Source organism: Corvus hawaiiensis, chromosome 1, assembly GCF_020740725.1.
Source record: "Corvus hawaiiensis isolate bCorHaw1 chromosome 1, bCorHaw1.pri.cur, whole genome shotgun sequence".
Taxonomy (NCBI): Eukaryota; Metazoa; Chordata; class Aves; order Passeriformes; family Corvidae; genus Corvus; species Corvus hawaiiensis.
The window spans coordinates 56,368,784-56,386,557 of NC_063213.1; the positions used below are offsets into that span (position 1 = coordinate 56,368,784).

Genomic DNA, 17,774 nt, shown 5'->3' on the forward strand with positions numbered 1-17,774 from the left:
TATCGAGTAAGGACATCATTGGACTTATGGAAAAAGGCTAAATACTGTAGGAACAGGAACCGGCATAGCACCTAAAAAATTTTGGGAACTTCAACAAATGAAACAAATTTTTAGGTAATTCAAAACTGTATTAAATTGCCATAATAATCATTCTTATATAAGCTCTGGTGATCCCAAGAACTATCAGCACATTTTCTATAATTCCTGTTGTTTATTGTAATAAGCATCATCTCAAGAAAACCTCATGCATACCTTAAAATCTCTGCAATACCTATTCTTAAAACAGCGTGAAATATTATTGTTTCTCCATCTGTAATGGTAAAAAAAATAAATTAAAAACCCTATTTAAATCTATTTTAAAACTGTGTAGCTGAAAACTAATTTCCTGACCTCTTCATAGTGTGGCCCTATAGTGTGGCTGTGGAGTTAGCACAAGTCGGGTGGTACTGAGCAGCCAGAAGAAGGCGTGGAGAACAGCCTCCTGTGGGCACTGCTGTGGAAGCCCATGTGTGGTTGAGTCATGGTGTGAGTATGCACCAGGGAGCAGACTCTTTTCTGGTTCCACCCTCTGTTCCTGATAGCACAGCTCCAGTGCTCTGGGCTGTCCAGCTTTCCTTCAGCTGCAAGCACACTGACCCTGGGCTGTAGTGTCTGTGTAAAAAAGCGATTCTTCCAGCACAAAATACCCAAAACAGCAGGCACTTGAACATACTGCTTTGCACATCCCAGCTTGCCTGGCATGTCACACCTGAACCTGGATCACTGGAGATGGGAGCAGAGCCACGGAGGTGTTGGTTTGTTCCTCTGTCTGGAGGCTGACAGGGTCCATCCCCTGGGGTTCCCCCTGTGTGAATCTTTCTGCCTCACTGTTGTTTGTGCCCTGCTCACTGACCAACACTTTGTATTTGCATGTACCTTTTAATGTCAATGAGATCATCATCCTTGATCCAGTACTGATGCCAGCCTAAGTGTGCTGTAACATTATGGGCAAGTCTTGTGGTTAAAGTAAAAAAAACCTGTTCTTAGTCAGGGGCTTCACAGTTTGATTGTTAAAATATTGTAGTTCAACAATTCTTGACATTTTTGCCACTGGAAAAGGCTTCTCTGAAAAAGAAAGACAAAAAAGGTGCTGGATTCTATCTGGCATGTCAGCTGTTCCTGTGGTTACAGCTGGCTAAAAGAAAAATGACTAGAAATAAATAGACTAGCTAAGATTCAGCATGGGAAGTAGTTCTTACTCATTTACTCATATGTAGTATCATATGGTGCAGTCAATTTAGTTCACACAGGCGAAAATAATGTGTTAAATATTTTACAGATGGCTTTTTTTTAATTAACAGAGACAAGCTCAAGAAACATTTTAAATATCTCTTTCAGTACATAATAACAAATGTTCACAAAATCTCATGAGTATTAGATTTACCTGCATCTATAGCTGTAACCCAACGTGGTGCTGCAGGCACTCTAGGCACAAAGTGCAGGAAAAGCAGACATAAAGCAGGTAAATTCAGCTGATGTTGATTTTGCTTATGCTTTCTAGGTCACAATATTTTGTTAATCTCTGTGCCATTTGTAGAAACTGTTGTGTACTTTAAAGCTGTTGACAGTTTGTAAGGCAAAGTGCTCCATTTGCCTACTTGATGCTAAATCCAGATGCAGCAGAAGTGAGGAGGCTTACAGGAATGGAGGCACCCACCAGACTGGCTTTACACCATGCTGTAGAACACCTTGCAGTGCAGTGCGTAACTGGATGAACACCGTGTTGTGCTTGTACGTCTGCTTACTGTACAGCTGTCCAAGAGCCACTGTTTATATGCTCTTCCTTAGTCTTTATTGTCAGTTTGAACTAATACAGACTGCAGGGAAGAGCCTGGAAAACATGCAGAAAACAAAATTCTGGGCGTTTTTCTCTGATCTAGCTATCCATTTATTGCTCCAATTGTGTTGTCTACCACTCATAATCTAATGCAAGTTTGTGGCTCACAGTGTAATTACATATTATTTCTGTATCATATGCATGTTGCATTACCACTGTCACAGCAGAATGGTTCTGGCAAGATTCAGACAATTATAAGACTACTTCTTAGTAGAGTCAAATCCTCTGAACCCCCTTTGCAATCACTTCATGTTTTGTGTAATCTCAGTGACACAATTGCAACGATCCCACTGGATCATATGTGTAACATTGAAGTGCAAGTGCCACACCTTTATTACATTTTGACATTATATATTTCTGCTTTAGATGAGGACTGTATTTCATTTCCCCTCTGAAAATGGGTGACCTTCCAGACCATTTAAAGACGAGAAAAGCTGTTACAGTGTTGTTGCTGAGACAAATGTTACACAAGTGATTGTGTTGTTCGCTACATGTCAACTAGACTACGCGCTCAAGTTCCTGTGCTTTATCCCATTCAATTTATGGGTTTCAAATGTGTAGGGTGCTCAAAGGATTGTTTGCCCAGGTAGAAAACACCTAACTTCTAGTTTTTAAGCTGTCTGAAAAATGGAGGTGTGTGAGTGCTCACTGTGTTACTGCAACTGAAGGTGATCTCAGCCGCATGTTGCTCAGCACATATACCACAAGTGGTCTGTGACACATCAGAAGGCACAACGTGTTTTGACAAAAGCTGCATTTCTCACTTTAATGCAGAATTTACATTTTAATAAAACTTAAAGTGATGTGTTAATGCAAAGAGCTTTGCGTGCTTGAACTCCCACAACTGTTTTGTGCCCCTGGATATTTTTCCCAGATAGGACAGATGAGCGTTGATGTAAAACACTCTGAGGAAAAAAACAGGAAACCAAAAAGTTGTTGATCCAGTTCCTTTCAAACCTGTGGAGTCGTGTCCATGCTCTGCCTCTCCAGTACTTGTGCTGAAGCAGTCTTGCTCGATGGCCTGAGGCTTACACTGCTGTGTGTCTATCCACAGCCCAGCCACCCAGCTGCATTATGGAGAGTGTAATCCCACGGTGTTGTTCCCAGTTTCTCTTTTCCTGCCACACAGGCTTGTTCACCTAGCTAGAGATTACTCAAACTCTGGCTTTCTCTAGCCCCATAAATATGAGTTTTGAGCTGCTATTACACTTGTCTGCAAACTGGATCTTTCTGGGTTTTGTAGGTCAGGTTTAAAATATCTGGATTATTCATAGGTCTGCAGCTCTGCATTAGGTTAGAAGCAGGTGAAAAAGGACAACAAAGATAGCCTCAGCTGGCAAAGACCCAGGACTTAACCCAGATCTGCTGCTGGTGACACAGTGACATGGAGCTGTACCCCACGTCATTCAATCATCTGTGAACCAGAGATTCACAAAGGACACTAAATTTAAAGCATACCAACCTCCAGTTAAATCAACCTTGAGCACGTGTAAGGCTGGGGGTGCTCAAATAACCATGCACACAGAGTCCACTCTAAGTCTAAAAAGATGCTCATACACAAAGACAAGGAATTTATCATGACAGATAAAGTCCAATACTGCTTTTGTTTTTGTTGTTTAATTCCCAGAAGGGTCATCTACAACGTGTCTCTCCAGGAAGACTCCACAATGAAAAAAACAACCCAGAGTTGCTTCTTACTCATCATCCTTCTAACTGTAAGTACAAGAAAACTGAACTGCTCATGACACCTGCCTTATTTAAACTTGTGACTATGTTAAGAAAAACAAGTACCAAGTGATACTTGTTATACTGCACAGGTGAAGAAAAGAGTTTCCTTAGTAATAAATTTCAAAAGGAGATTAATAAAATTACCTAATAAATGTTTGAACTTGAAAGTGTTATTTCTTGGTGAGACAGAACTGCAAGTCTGAAGAAGTTTATGCATCCGTCTTTTCGTTTCTGTGTTTTACAGGCTACAACATATCAGTGACATGGGAATATGTGTGGTTGAAAACTGCCCTTAATGTTGTTCTGTGAGACAAACTGACTTAAGTAGTGATTGATTTTCACTGTTTATAGTTGATCTGCTATTAGGAAAGCAACCGAAATAAAAAATAGTCATATAAAGTCCATTTATTTAGTTCAAACGCTGTTTTCAACTGTTTCATATCAAAATTACATTTATTTTAATGTATGCAACATGGCTGAGTAATTGTGGTTCTAAATACGCAGTAAATTCATTTCTGCCTGGCTAAATACCTCTCACATAAATTGGACCCTTTTGCTGATGTCTACTTGCAAAACCTCAAATTATTAGTGATTATCATAAAATCATAGACATTACAAGTAGTCAGAATTGAGAATACTGCCCAAAACCTCAGTTACAGAATGATCAACATATGTCTGAATATTGCTATCGGGAACAAGCACCTGGACTATGCTGGTGTGGTATGAGTAACTTGCATGATGGCTGCCAACTTATTCCCCATCTAACTCTACCTCTGTGTTCCTGAAGAAAGCTTTCTTCTTCTTGTGTTTTGTTGGTTAGGTCCTCCTGCCCCTCTGCTTCTCATCTTCTCTTTTAATATCTGGACATGAAATATCTCTGTGCATCTCCTCATCAACTCCCATGTTGTAGCAAATACATTGGAGACCATAAGCGACTGCTCTCCCTGGTTTACTCATTGGGTTGTGCGTCTCCTCTCAGCCTAGCATAATTTGTCCATAGTGCTGTTTGCCACTTGAATTTATAGACATAAAAAGATGGAAAGGAAAGTAGAGAATAGTAAGAGAATGATGGATAGAAGGAGGTGAAAACAATTAAATGAGATCATGGAGAAGCCAGGAGAACAGCAAAGAACACATTACTTCGGAAAAATATTGAATTATTTCCACGATTCCACAATCCATGATTAGGATCCTCCATCAAAGTAGAGCTGAAGAGCAGGAGAAAGAATTGAAGAGGGTTAATACATTTCTGCTAACTTGGTCCCAAAAGAATTTTTCCAGAATTAGAATTGAGGAATCATCTCCGTGCTCGAGAGAAGTGTTCTACCCTGAGGTATATTGGAGTATTCTGGCATTTGTGATTATTTGTGGTGGCTGTTCTACCTATCCTGCAAGGGTGCGTGTGACAATGCACTGGCTATGAAATCACCCATGGTCAGAGATGTCTGTAACAAAGAGGCTGAGACAGACCAGCTTCCTTCTGGTTTGAATCCCATCTGATCTGCATAGCTTGATAGGGGTCTTGACAAAGAACAGCAATTCTTCTTATGAAAAGCCAATGCCAAATGAAGAAACAGATCCAGCTTATTTTGCTCCCAGTCAAGTGACAGGACTGTAAATATTCTGATAACCAAAATTGTCAACAGCACTTCTGAACACTTGAGGTGCTTTGACCTACAGCATGGGTTTGTAGGTCAACCTTGAATGACTGATCCTTGCCCTGTTGTCCCGAGATCTTTTAAATCTCTCACCCATGAGAGCATGTGTGCAAAGTTAGTTCTGCGCTCATCCCTGCAGTACTCCAGGGCTAGGATTTCTTTAAAAAACTCTTCAGTGAGATCTGCATCTGCATTCATTTCAAATATCTTTGCACCAAAGGGCGCTTCAGCTTCTGACTTCAATGGATAATTTAAGCACAAATTTCCTTACATTTTCACTCTTCCAATCTCTATGTGCCTTCTTTCCCTACTGCAGTGGGCATACTGTTCTCTACTTTGACATCTCTTAGATTAATTTACCTTTCAGTAGGGAAGAAGCCACAGTCACAGAACTAGACCACAAACAAGCTTTGTTTCCTTCACGAAATTTATCCAGAGTACTGTTGTTAGATCACATATGAAAAATATTTTGTCTCAGCCATTTTTCCAAAAATTTCCCTATCTGTAGATGGTAGAAACTATTCATTTTTTGCATTTTATTTATGATTTGTAATGAGTAAAGAGTGCTCTTCTTTCAAAAAGACTGTTCCCACTCTGTTGGTTCTTCAAATCACTCCTTTGTTCCAAGAACTGTGAGACATCAGCCACTGTCTGAGGCTGAGGAAAATATAGTAATTAAAGTGATTTGTGACACAGGCATGAGTGATCTCCCATTCCTCTCCTCTACCCACCCCACAAGGCATCCTCTAGATCTCCATTCTTTGATGACTTTGATGGTTTTCTGTCATACTTTCATTTGTGACCTGCACTCTCAGTTGGTTACTGCAAGCTGCTGCAAAGCAGCACAACTTTTTGTGGTCCTTGTTTTCTCCTTTGGGCTCCAGGCTCTCTGTTTGTGCCATTTGTCCCACTGAAGATGCTGGTGGTTCCCCTGTGGTGGTCCCCCTACTGAGCTGGGGAGACTTTTACCTGAAATGTCATCTCTTAGGGTAGCTGTGAGCCCCTAACACAATCTCAGTGTAGCCCTCTATGCAGTGTTGGTGCTTTGCAGAAGACTTCCTCAGATTCATCTCGTATCTCTCCTTCAATGTCTTGTCACAGGCCCTGCTTACTTGGTGTGCACAGACATTCCCTCTCCACCACCTCTTTTAGACTTGTCACCAAGGGGGTTTGGTACCGTCTGATAGAAACCATCTCCTTTATGTGTGTAATTTTTTGCATGGAATAAATAGCACTTCCATGTACAGATCCATAATAACTCGTCTTTGCCAAACAAAACCTGAAGTGACAGTTGTTCCAAAACCTAATTTAGAAATAAAAGCAACTCCTTATTTTCTTCCTCTTGGATGGATTCCCTTGATTTTGGATGCACAAGAATGCATCACCAGATAGCCCTCTACAGTACAAAGGGAATTTCATTAGAAAATATAACTGTTCATTATGTCTTAGTTCACTTTATACCTGATGCTCTCTAGTTTTTGGCAATTATTGAGAGCCACAGAATCTGGCTGAGGTTTCTTTCCTCAAGTACGTGAGCCCCTGTATGCTGAAGAAATTAGTTCCTCTCCTTAGTGCACATTTCTCTTCAAAAGAAGGATGGAGCATCAGCACAACGTGCCCAGCAGCATCAAACTGCTGAGAATGAGGAATAAGAAAAAGGTTTGGGTCTCTTTCCTGTGTGACCAGTCAATTTTTCAGGACACTGAGAGAAGAGATACGTATTGTCTGCTTTATTTTGTCAAGTAAGAAATGTGCCTACAAATGGCCCTGGAAATGAGGATTGAAGAAGCAGTTTTTCCCATATACTCCAATTTTGTGTCCTGAGCCAACCACAACGTGCATAGTAAGGACTAAATAGGTGCTGCAGCTGAAAGCCATACTATTTTCAATTAGGCCCACTAGATCAATGCTGAATTTTAGAATAAATTTATTTTGAGCAAAAAACCAATTGCGTGTGTTCACTAAGTCCAAATCCATCAAATTGTTACCAAGCCTCTGTCATAAAGCTATGCAGAGTCTGGTACTTCTTTCCAACTCCTGAAAGACTCGTGAGTAATTCCTGCTCACAAAGCATCGAAAATTAATTATATGGAAACCTAAATGTAATTTTTGGTAACTGCACAAACTGGTGTATTTTGGAATACAGCTGTGGTACAGTCGGTTCAAGCCTCCAGAACCCATTAGCAAAGCCCTTGCCACTGTGATGGGGCAGCTGCCCATGGTGCCCCTGTTTGAGCCTCACAGCTGGGGGGCAATGTGCACTGGTGGGGTGGTGTGGCCACCAACTCCTGGGCTCCTGCTGGGCTCCTGCTCCTGCCCAGCTCAGTGGCTCTCACTGTGAATCTCTGAAACACATACCTGTGCAGGTGTTGTGAGAACAAGCCTTTTCCTGCTTAGACAGCATCTCTTCCAGCATCTGGTCCAGAGAAGACCTCCCGTGGCAGAAGAGCTGCTGAAGACCTGTCACAGACTCCTTTGTCTTGCTTATTCTGAGCCTTCTTGCTGTCTGGCACCTCAGGGAGCCCAGGGTCCTCCCTAGCCTTGGATGGTGAGATCCCCCAGGGTCTCATCACCTGAGACCATGTCTTTGGAAGCTGTTGTTCTGCATTCACATTTCCCTGTGTAACTATTTATGGGTTGCTTCACACTGTAAATACATGTACTCACAATTGCTGAAGCTGTTCTCAAGCAAGGGAAGCTCTGGAAAGCAAACTGCTGATATTTTAAGGTGGTAAGAACTAGTGTGAGAATTTGAGACTCAAGCAGCTCATGGTTTCCCAAGAAATAGGAATGCTGTATTCTGTTCTATTCACCCAGTTTCAGGGATGATCAGGATATTTTGACTACATCTCTGCTTTTTCTAAAAAACAAGGCTGTTGCTACACAGCTGATTGCAGTAAAGAGGCCTCTCACAAGATGATAATCAGGGCTGAAAAGAAATACCCATGAAGTATTCTGGATTAGCCCACACTTTTCACCAGGGTAACATGCAGGTAAAGCTTCTTCATGTAAGCAAATCTTGTAGGAATGGAAAAGGACTGTAAGATTTGTGACCTGCTTTTCATTACAACAAACTTGTCTTCATCTACTGTACCTGACAATCTCATGCTTGTTTAAATGGCTGCCAAAATCTGCATGGTAGTCATATGGGATCTCACTGAGATAATTACCATCGTGCTCCAACAGCAATAGAATATGGGACAATTCTAACATTTAGTGATTAAGTAAAACATGTCATGTTGTAGTATTTCCCCAAAGAAATTGCCTGCTGCCTGCTAGCACACTTGTGATGGATACAAATGATTATGTTTACTGAATACCATATGCTAATGACCTTCCTAAGGTATCACAGTTGTTTTCTTATCTGTTCCAACACTAGCAGTTGTGAAAAGTAGTTCAAACATAATCAAAGTATGAGAGGGGCTCTGCAACTCATCTAAATTATGCTGAGCTCTTTCTCTAAAATGGGACGTCCTGAAGAACAGGAGTTTAGTGATCCACAAAGTGATGACTGCACACAGCAGTTTTAAAAGAATTATACCAAGTGAATGTTTGAGCTGTTGAAATCAATAACAAAAAGTTAGAGCATCCAGAATTTCTACTAGTCTGAGCTCACCAATAAGTGTTGCTAAATTACTATATTTAGCGGAAGGAGGGAAAAAGAAAATGACAGCTGTAATCAAAGACTGCTACAAATGCCTTCTTTTCCCAAATGTCATGTATAGGTACTGTTAGTGTTCTGCAAGCTCCTTGATGGCAGAAGAAAAATATTTAGGGATGCTTGTTCATCATGTCCAATATTTTGTGGGAAAAAAGTGAAATAATTTTATGCTTACTTTATCTGGATTCTCTCTTGCAGAAATGGGCGCAGTCTTTCACAGGTTAACAGCGGTTTCTCTTACAGAAACCAGGGCACTGTTTATTCATTCCTGTATAGTTTAATAATAAAGCCAAATTGCTTTTCTCAGAATCCTTTATTCATTCTAGGTATACAGTGAACGTCAGCATTCCCAGCAGCCTGGTATTTCTCTTTGTAATGATAATTCACTTTCTTATATCAGTCATTTGTCACGTGGTGGCTTGGTGGTCGTATGTATGACGTCATTTACTTGGACTTTTAGGAGTGACATCATATGTACGGCTGCTAAACTGCTGCATGGGACATCACTTAAACTGTTTTCTTCTGAAGAATTCAGTGCATTTTCAGGCAATGATCACATCAATTATTGTGAATTTTTAATTTCTCCCTAATAAAGAATGTTTATAAATGAATGAGGCATTCCGTTGTATAAACATCATTTATATTTACATCTGAAGTATCTTATGAATGGATGGGAAGGCTTTTTAATGTGTAGTAATGGACTCTGAACATTAAAAATTTCTTCCATATTTTGTAGGTTCAATATATGTAGGTAGTTATGTTACCAGGTGAAGATTAATTGACCTTGGTTTTTTTGTGGTACAAATGTGTGTTTTAAGTCTTAATTCCTAAAATACATTGATATAACAATTAAAATGTAGTAGCAGATATGAGTCCTAATCATTAACTCCATGAGAGCATATACAAACACTGATACACAGAGATGCATGGAACATTCCCAGCCTCTCCTATTAACATGACACACTAATCTTTCCCTCCCATGTAGCCATACCCAAGCTCCTGCTATTTCTGGTAAGAGAATAATATCCAGACATATCTTCCTGCCCCATATGCCTTTGTCTGATCCCTACAGTAAGGAGTGAGGAAGACTAAAACAAATAATTACATCTGACATCACAAACTGCATCAAGATTCTTGTCTGACTGAACTGCAGGTGTATAAAGGCTAGATCACCACCCCACTGGGCTGACTTTGGGATGTCAGGCTTTAAATTCTGGGTGATGGACATGGGATTCTCTTGCACATGGTAAAAACCCCAGTGTTTCAAACATGGATATGACTTCTCCACCTCCAGCAAGCCAAAGAATTAATATTTCATTAATCTGCTGAAGTGGTAATCTAATTTTAAGGCAGAAGAAAATTGTGTTCAAGCTCCCAAGGCCAGCTTTTCAAATCTAGGCAAACAGAAATGAGTAATAGCAATCAAAGGAAAGAGTACATTTGAAAGGCATATCACAGATGAACAATACCAGTGACATACCTATGTATAACCCCTTAATTTGATTTGACACACAAACTATTCAATAACATAAAAAGTGCCTGGAAAGAGTTTTGGGCAATTAACTTTGAAAATCTGAGTCTCTGTGTTCAGTAGAAAGAAAAAGAAAAAAGAAAGGGAAAAAAAATTAAAAAATAAAAGAATAAAAGAAAAAGATAATTTAAAAGACAACTGTAAATCTAATATTATTACTCCAATTTTTATCCAAACTTGCTTTTTTCATTTTACTGGAAGCCATTAAGTGATTTCCACTGATGAGCTTTAGTGACACAAATAGCATCCATATTTTTAATCTGTCTGAGTGAATTCCTGGCCTAAATGTGGGCACCAGAAACTTTGCTGGCAATTTCAGCTGTGCCATGAGTGCTTTGTACAGGGGCAGTAGAATAGGCCTCCTGGTCACATGGTTGAGCACTCTGACATAATTTTGTACACAATCCAGGACATTTAGTGTATCCACCACCACGCACACACTGCAAGTAATGAAACTATCATCTATAAGAGTAGGATGACTTTAGTGTCTGAATTGTATTTCACACCTCAAAACCATCATCCCACACATGGATGTGTTCCCAAACTGGCCCAGAATTGCAGAAGAAAGGTGTTGCCACAGAATTCCTCCTAGCTTCCTGTGATGAAAATGTTATTTCTCTCTTGAATACAAACAGCTTGGAACTGAGGTATTATTCAGGATAAGAATGGGAAAAATTAGCATGGAGTATCTATTAATTACTTCAGAGAAGCACCAGAGCCTGTGACATGGATATGGACATGAAGGGCTAAGGCAAAGCTGAGGGTATCTGAAGAACCTCATCTGCACTTTCCTGGGCTGGATTTAGGATTTTGTTTGCCTGGTTTTTAAATGATTCTTGGGGCCTCCAGCTGCTCCCCTTAGTCTTTTTAAAAGTTAGGGATCTGTGATGTTTGTCTTTGCTTCTGTATTTCCTGTATTTCCTAATTTTCTAGATAGTTAATTTTTCACATGGATGGCCAGAAGAAATGTTCCAAATGGCTTCATTGTCCAAGTATATCTTTGGCGGGGGGAAGGGGAGGGCTGGATGTATACATACACCTAAAATTTATATAAAATTATCTCTTCCAGAAAATATTTTCCTTCTTATTCCTCCTATTTTATTTCAAGCACCTACTTAAGTACAGCAAGATTGACTGCCTCCATGTCCTCCAGCTAGCAGGTGTATGCAGTTGAAAATGTCTGTGTCAAAAGAGATTAAATTAGATTAGATTAGAAAAATATAATTTATTAGATATAAGAGTATAAAAATATTAAACTGACATGGCTTGGCATAGAAGTATCAGGATAAAAGTAATGGCTTTCTTTTTCAATGAGGTCATACATACTGTGGTTTTGCTGTGTATTTTACCAAGGTGTTTTAGCGTGCAAATGGGGAAAAAAGTAACATTGATGCAATACAATAGCCTGGGATGTGCAGTAAAAAAGGGGGAGCAAAACGTAAGAAGTAAGCCGATATTTGAACTTTCAAACCTGTCATGCTTTCAGTTCAAACAACTATAAATGCATGCTTAGAGATCTCTGTATTAGCATTTGCTGTTAAAAAGGTCAAGTTTGCGTCTTTATGAGAGTCCTGGATTTTGAAGCGGCCTGCAAATGAGTCTGAATGTGCTTGTGATGGCTTTGGTACCATTTAGTATAAGGGAAAACAGAGGGTCATGCTAAGAAAGTGCTACAAAAATGTTGCTTTTGTGTGCGGAAGCAGAGGAACTAATAATTTACTATCACCTTCAAGCAGAGTCCTGATACAGGACTGAGGCAAAACAGAACAAACTAAAGCCCCACAAATCTCTGGTCACACACCTCCACTGTACAAGGGAGGGAGGGAAGGAGAGAGGGAGGGAGGGAGGGGTGGATGGATGGATGGATGGATGGATGGATGGATGGATGGATGGATGGATGGCAAAAGAACATAGCTGACCTCTCTAGCTGAGATCTTTGCCTTCCAGAGGCAATGATCCTTTCCTTTAACCTGCAGGCAGCTCAGAATGGGATAATTCTGAAGACGCCACTAGATCAAAGAGGACCTTGCTCTTTAGACTATCAAATTTAGACAGTCTGCTTCGGTACTTAACTAGAATCTAAGGTCAGGTATCGAAGTTTAAACTCTACCCTGTGTTTCTATGACCTTAACAGTTACTGAAGCTCAAGACGTGACATAAAACAAGAAATAATCTGTTCAAAGCAAAGGCTGTGTCACTGAGGTATTTTGCCTGCACAGTCTAGAGAGAAATCAGCACTAGTAAGCAGAAATACATGGGTTTAACTTTGGGAAGATAGACAATTTTCTTGCAGACACTAAATGAAATGAAAAGATTTTGAAGACCTTATCAAGTATTTAATAATCCTCTCTTTGCCAAGAAAAATGGCTTGGTTAAAATCTTGTGTTTTAATGAGGTAAACTAATAAAATTCAGCACTTACTTTGTAAATAGTACAAGTTTGAAGAATTCGTTCTTTGAAGAATGAATAATAGAAATTTCTGGTCCTCACTTTTTTTTTTAATTTAATCCTCTTTGTTTATTCAGTTGTACTAACAACTTTTCCTTTCCATACAGAGAATTGTTCCAAGTCTTTCTTCTACTGTAAATTATACTGATCCTACATTAGAGCCTGTAGTAACTGAAAATTCAGTCATACGACAGAAGATAATAGATTCGCAGTTCAAATGTTATGAGAGGATGAACAGAGCTCCTCCATACAAGAAAAAAGGTAAAAAGGGTTTTTAAAATATCTGTATTTTACCATGTGTGGTTATATAACTATAAAGAAGTTCTTCTCTATACTAACCCATAGTCTTCCTCAGGGTGCAGTTTCCTTTCCACAAACAGTAATTAAATTCACACTTACTTAGCATCCTCCTAAGTGCAGAGAAAGAGAAAAGGCTGGGAGGAGCCAAGGAAATGAACAGCTCTTCCTTCCTCTGTCACCTACATTTCTGGCACAGTGCTTTCCTGCTTGAATCGCTCTTGTTCTTGCTTCGGGAATAGAATTTTCCTAAACCTCTCAGCAAGGTCACATCTGATTGTGAATCTTAAATACAAATGTTGTTCTGTTTGCTCCACTCACTGTTTCAATTTTTTTGTCATTTCTGTATTGACTGCTGGCTGTCATGCTCTGTACCAGCACAAGTTCCATATATTCTATATCCAGCAGCAACAATAGGAAAAAGTTTATAAAACACTGAGCGCTCATCTTTACTGAATATGAGGCATATGTGAAAATTAATAAAAAGGGAAGACAAGTAATAGCAGTGCTGCAATTGCATAATATAAAACAGCATTTCTGTTTGGGACTGAGTGTTCTGGCCATTTTTTCTCACAGAAGATATGAAAGAAGATATGAGGAGCTAGAGAAAAAAAATGTCACAGTGTGACACATAGTGTGAGACTTCTGCAAGTAAACAACAGATACTGAGGACACAGTTTAAAGGGAAAATATATTTTTAAAAATTAACGAAAACACCCAACCTAATAGAGGTGTTGATAATGTGGGAATTTTTGTAATACAAGAATGAAGACATTTCTACAGCTCTTTATCTTAAAAGTTTTACTGGGCTCTGTAAAACTCAAAGATGGGTTAGATGTTGTCTTGATGCAGAAATATTTGGGAATGAATATAGAGATTCCCACTGCTTAAAATAGGTTTTAATTCAGGACAGTGTTGGGGAATACCCACAAGCAGTTAAACACAGCTATGGGATAGAAAGAGTGATGTTTCAGGCATGAAAAAGCCTTTTAGTTGCTGGACTTGTGGGGGAAATACCTTATATTTCTTGTTAGATTACTCTTTTAGTCTCCAGCTCTGTAAACACCTAGTTTTTGCATCCATTGTTAGTAACCACTGGATTCACCTTTCTTTTGCACTTTGCTGGTGTGATAAATTGCAGAGGGCGGGTTTTCCAGCATCAGCTGGGAATTCATATGTATCAAGACATGAATTCCTAGTAGTGCTCTCAAGGGCGGCATTATCGCAGGAGGAAAGCAGGGCAGTCTCTGCATTCCTTCAGCTGGCAGCTAGGTTTAAGTGATGCCATTGGGGGCTGTTGTTTTCATAGCAACATGCACTTAATTCCTTTCTAACTCAGAATGGAGATAATGGGTGAGTAAGGAATGATGCCAGCACCACTGAAGTAGTATTCTGAACTGAAGACATAGTAAAAAGAGGATCTCAAGCACATGGAAACACATCATCATCCCTCCAGAACAGCACAGTGTGTGTGTATATATATGTGTGTGTATATGTATGCATAGATAGATATAGATAAATGTGTGCATATATATATATACATCGTGTTAGTTACCTTGAAAGCCCACAATGTAGAGATTGACCTATGCGATTATTTTTCTGTATCAGGCCAGGCAAAGAATTTAAAGTTTTAGAACTACAAATTCCCTCCAATTCCATTTGGCACTACTTTTCAAATACAAGCTCAAGTTATAATCATTCTCTACTCTTCTTTTTCTTTGATATTACAAAAATATTCCTAAAAGTCTTTCAGATACATTTCAAAGATATAGAAGAACATGACAATGCCTGAAGGAAAGATAACAAACTGCTGATACGATGATTGGTTAATTAAGTAAACAAGTAACATTAGCACATTTAACTTGATAACTGAAAAATATATGTGCATAAAATCTTAGCTAACGAAGAAAAAGTGTACATAAAAATTTCCTTTTTGAACAACATCTACTCTGGAAAAAATTAATTTTGAAATTTTTATGCTTTCCTTTATTAATCAACACCTGCTTTACTTACAAACAGTTATTGGTGCAAATCGGAGCAATTCAGATGTCTTTTTACAACTTTCTTGCTTCAGTAAGAAAGTTTAGCTGTGGATAGTTTCAAAAGCTCTAGAAGCAATTAGTTAGCCATATGTTAACAACTTTCGGTGGTTATTAGGTACCTTCTATACGATTCTTTCAAAAACAGCCTCCTTTTTGATACTTCCTCAGGCCCAGAGCAAACAAAAAGCTAAGATGTATCTTTTCATTCTATTTCACTTTAACCTGATGGTCTTGATGATAAATACTTTGTCCCCAACACAAACTGTTTTTGAATGGAAAATAACTAGGAAGTGTAGCGGGGTTTTAATGTGTTTCTTGTATAAATCCACAATGAGTCATGTTACAGCACAATTTTCGAGGACCATAGCAGGTACAGTCCCTGTAATGGGGATCAGCAATGAGCTGTATTCTGCCTCCCGGCATTGCTGCTGTTTGGGGGCTGGAAACATCCCACAGACTCAACAGCACCATGCCCAGAAGGGGCATGAAGAGGCCACAGCATGTCTACCTAGACAACATCAGCAGGCAGAATCTGCATGTTACAGATCGGTCTTGCAGCTGCTTCACTGGATTTTGTAGTTGCATCACCGATCTCTGGTGTTGAACAAGGCAACAGCCTGGCAGGGACCTGTCTCTGCGCATGCTGCTTTTAGCTGGGATGTCTCTAGAAATGCTTCCTACCTTTACATTTCCAAAACCCGGTTTTCAGAGTTACTGAGCAGCAAAAGATGAAATGAAAAGTGGGTGTCTCATAAGTCTATGGGTACCACTAGTGTGCATGCTTAGAGCTGACGACAGAAAGAGGACCAAGGAGAGAAATTTGAAGGATTGGATCCTACATTCAAAGTTCAGTTCAACAGGCTTTAAAACATGACTTTCTGGTAAAATGAACACCACCACTAACATCAGGTCAGCAACTACAAGTACCTTGTAGCAACTGAATGCCACTCTAAGTGTAACAATAACAAAGGCCTGTATTACAAAAAGAAAACTTGATTGTCTGCAGGCAGCAATATTCCTCAAGAGGCTAGAACAGAGTGGTTCAGGAGGGACTTTATGTTGAATTAACTCCTGCAATTCTCTTAAATGTCCAGGTCTGTTCTGCAACCGAACATGGGATGGCTGGTTGTGCTGGGATGACACACCTGCTGGAAGGCTCACTGCTCAGAATTGTCCGGATTATTTTCCAGACTTCGATCCAACTGGTACAGTATTTCTTTTTACCATTTTATCTTTCAAAGGATGTCTTCAGGACATTTGTGCCATCGAGTGGATGCGCTCAATCCAGTGGCATTTTTGCAGCACTGTGAAACCTCAGAAAGTTTGGCTGAAATTAAAACACATCAAGCTTCTGGGTTCCCTAATTTACATATTTTCATTTAAAAAATATTTTATTTGTATTTATATTTATGTAAATATAACCCATGGATTTATGGAACCTAGTTTATGAAAATGTCAGCTTCTGAATTATAACATCAAAGTATTCTTAACACCTCATTCTAAGTTTTTATAATGAAGAGCAAATGCTTATGTGCTTGCAATATGTATCAGTATGCTCTTTATTCAGTTTTTATTGGAAAATATCATTTTATGGAAGAAGATGAGCAGAAATAATGTCTCTGAGTTTCAGTTGTTAGCTGAATTCTTCATACAAATACTAGAATCAGACTGAGAGAAGTAATTGAAGAACACTGAAAAGGAAAAATGAAAAATCAATGAAGTATTTCTAAATATATATGAGGAAATATTAGACACAAGTTTAACTCTGCAAAGAGTACCATTTGAAGAGAGACACAGTCACGTGCTCCATGCTCATGACATGTTGCTTATAGGCGGTGCTTGATGCCACACTGTGCTAAATTCCACGTAGTCACAATGCACCAATTACAGTTAAAATCAATTAAATTAAACATTTGGGAGGGTGGGTACATAAATCTAAACATTTTCAACAAGCTTAAACCAAGCTGTATGTGCCAAACTGGAAATGAAGGAAACAGACTATTACATAGCTGTGAGTTAATTACCCAGCATCATTAGATAAAATTGATGATTTTCTTGAGTTTTTGCTTATTTAGAAACTGAGGGGTTTCCAGGTTGGATCAAACCCAGTATGCATTTTGCTGAATCCTGTTTACAGTAGCAGCCAGATTGATTGTTATTTCTGCTCTTCATAAATCAAGCTGTCCATAGTTACAGAATTCACGCAGCAAGTGGGAAATCTCTGATGTCAGAGTGTGAGGGGATTCAAACCTGCATTCAATCTTTGGTGAAGAAACGTCCCTCTTTCCAGTGGAAGAAGGCATTGGACAGGATGGATTGAAGGAAATCTGTTTGCTCAGCAATTCTCTGCTTGGAAAGTGAGCTCATGGGGCAAGGTCACTATCCACTTCCTGTGGAAACACCCTGAGACCAACCCCACAAATCTTTGTAGCTTACATTCCTGAGACAGACAATGGGAACCAGATCACACGGTCTTGTCTTTTGTGCCCTTTTTTTGCTTTCTGACATGCAAGACTTGACCTCTTTTCTGTAT

General features: G+C 39.3%; 1 protein-coding gene across 1 annotated transcript in view; it reads left to right on the forward strand.

The window, feature by feature from the left end:
* The window catches only part of CALCR (calcitonin receptor), a 161,085-nt gene that overhangs the window by 84,882 nt on the left and 58,429 nt on the right, over nt 1-17,774 (forward strand). Inside the window, exons 2-4 of the mRNA XM_048305453.1 lie at nt 3,504-3,591; nt 13,010-13,163; nt 16,336-16,446. Of these exons, the coding sequence (XP_048161410.1) occupies nt 3,544-3,591; nt 13,010-13,163; nt 16,336-16,446 (313 nt within the window). The 5' untranslated portion in view covers nt 3,504-3,543. The remainder of the gene's footprint in view (nt 1-3,503; nt 3,592-13,009; nt 13,164-16,335; nt 16,447-17,774) is intronic.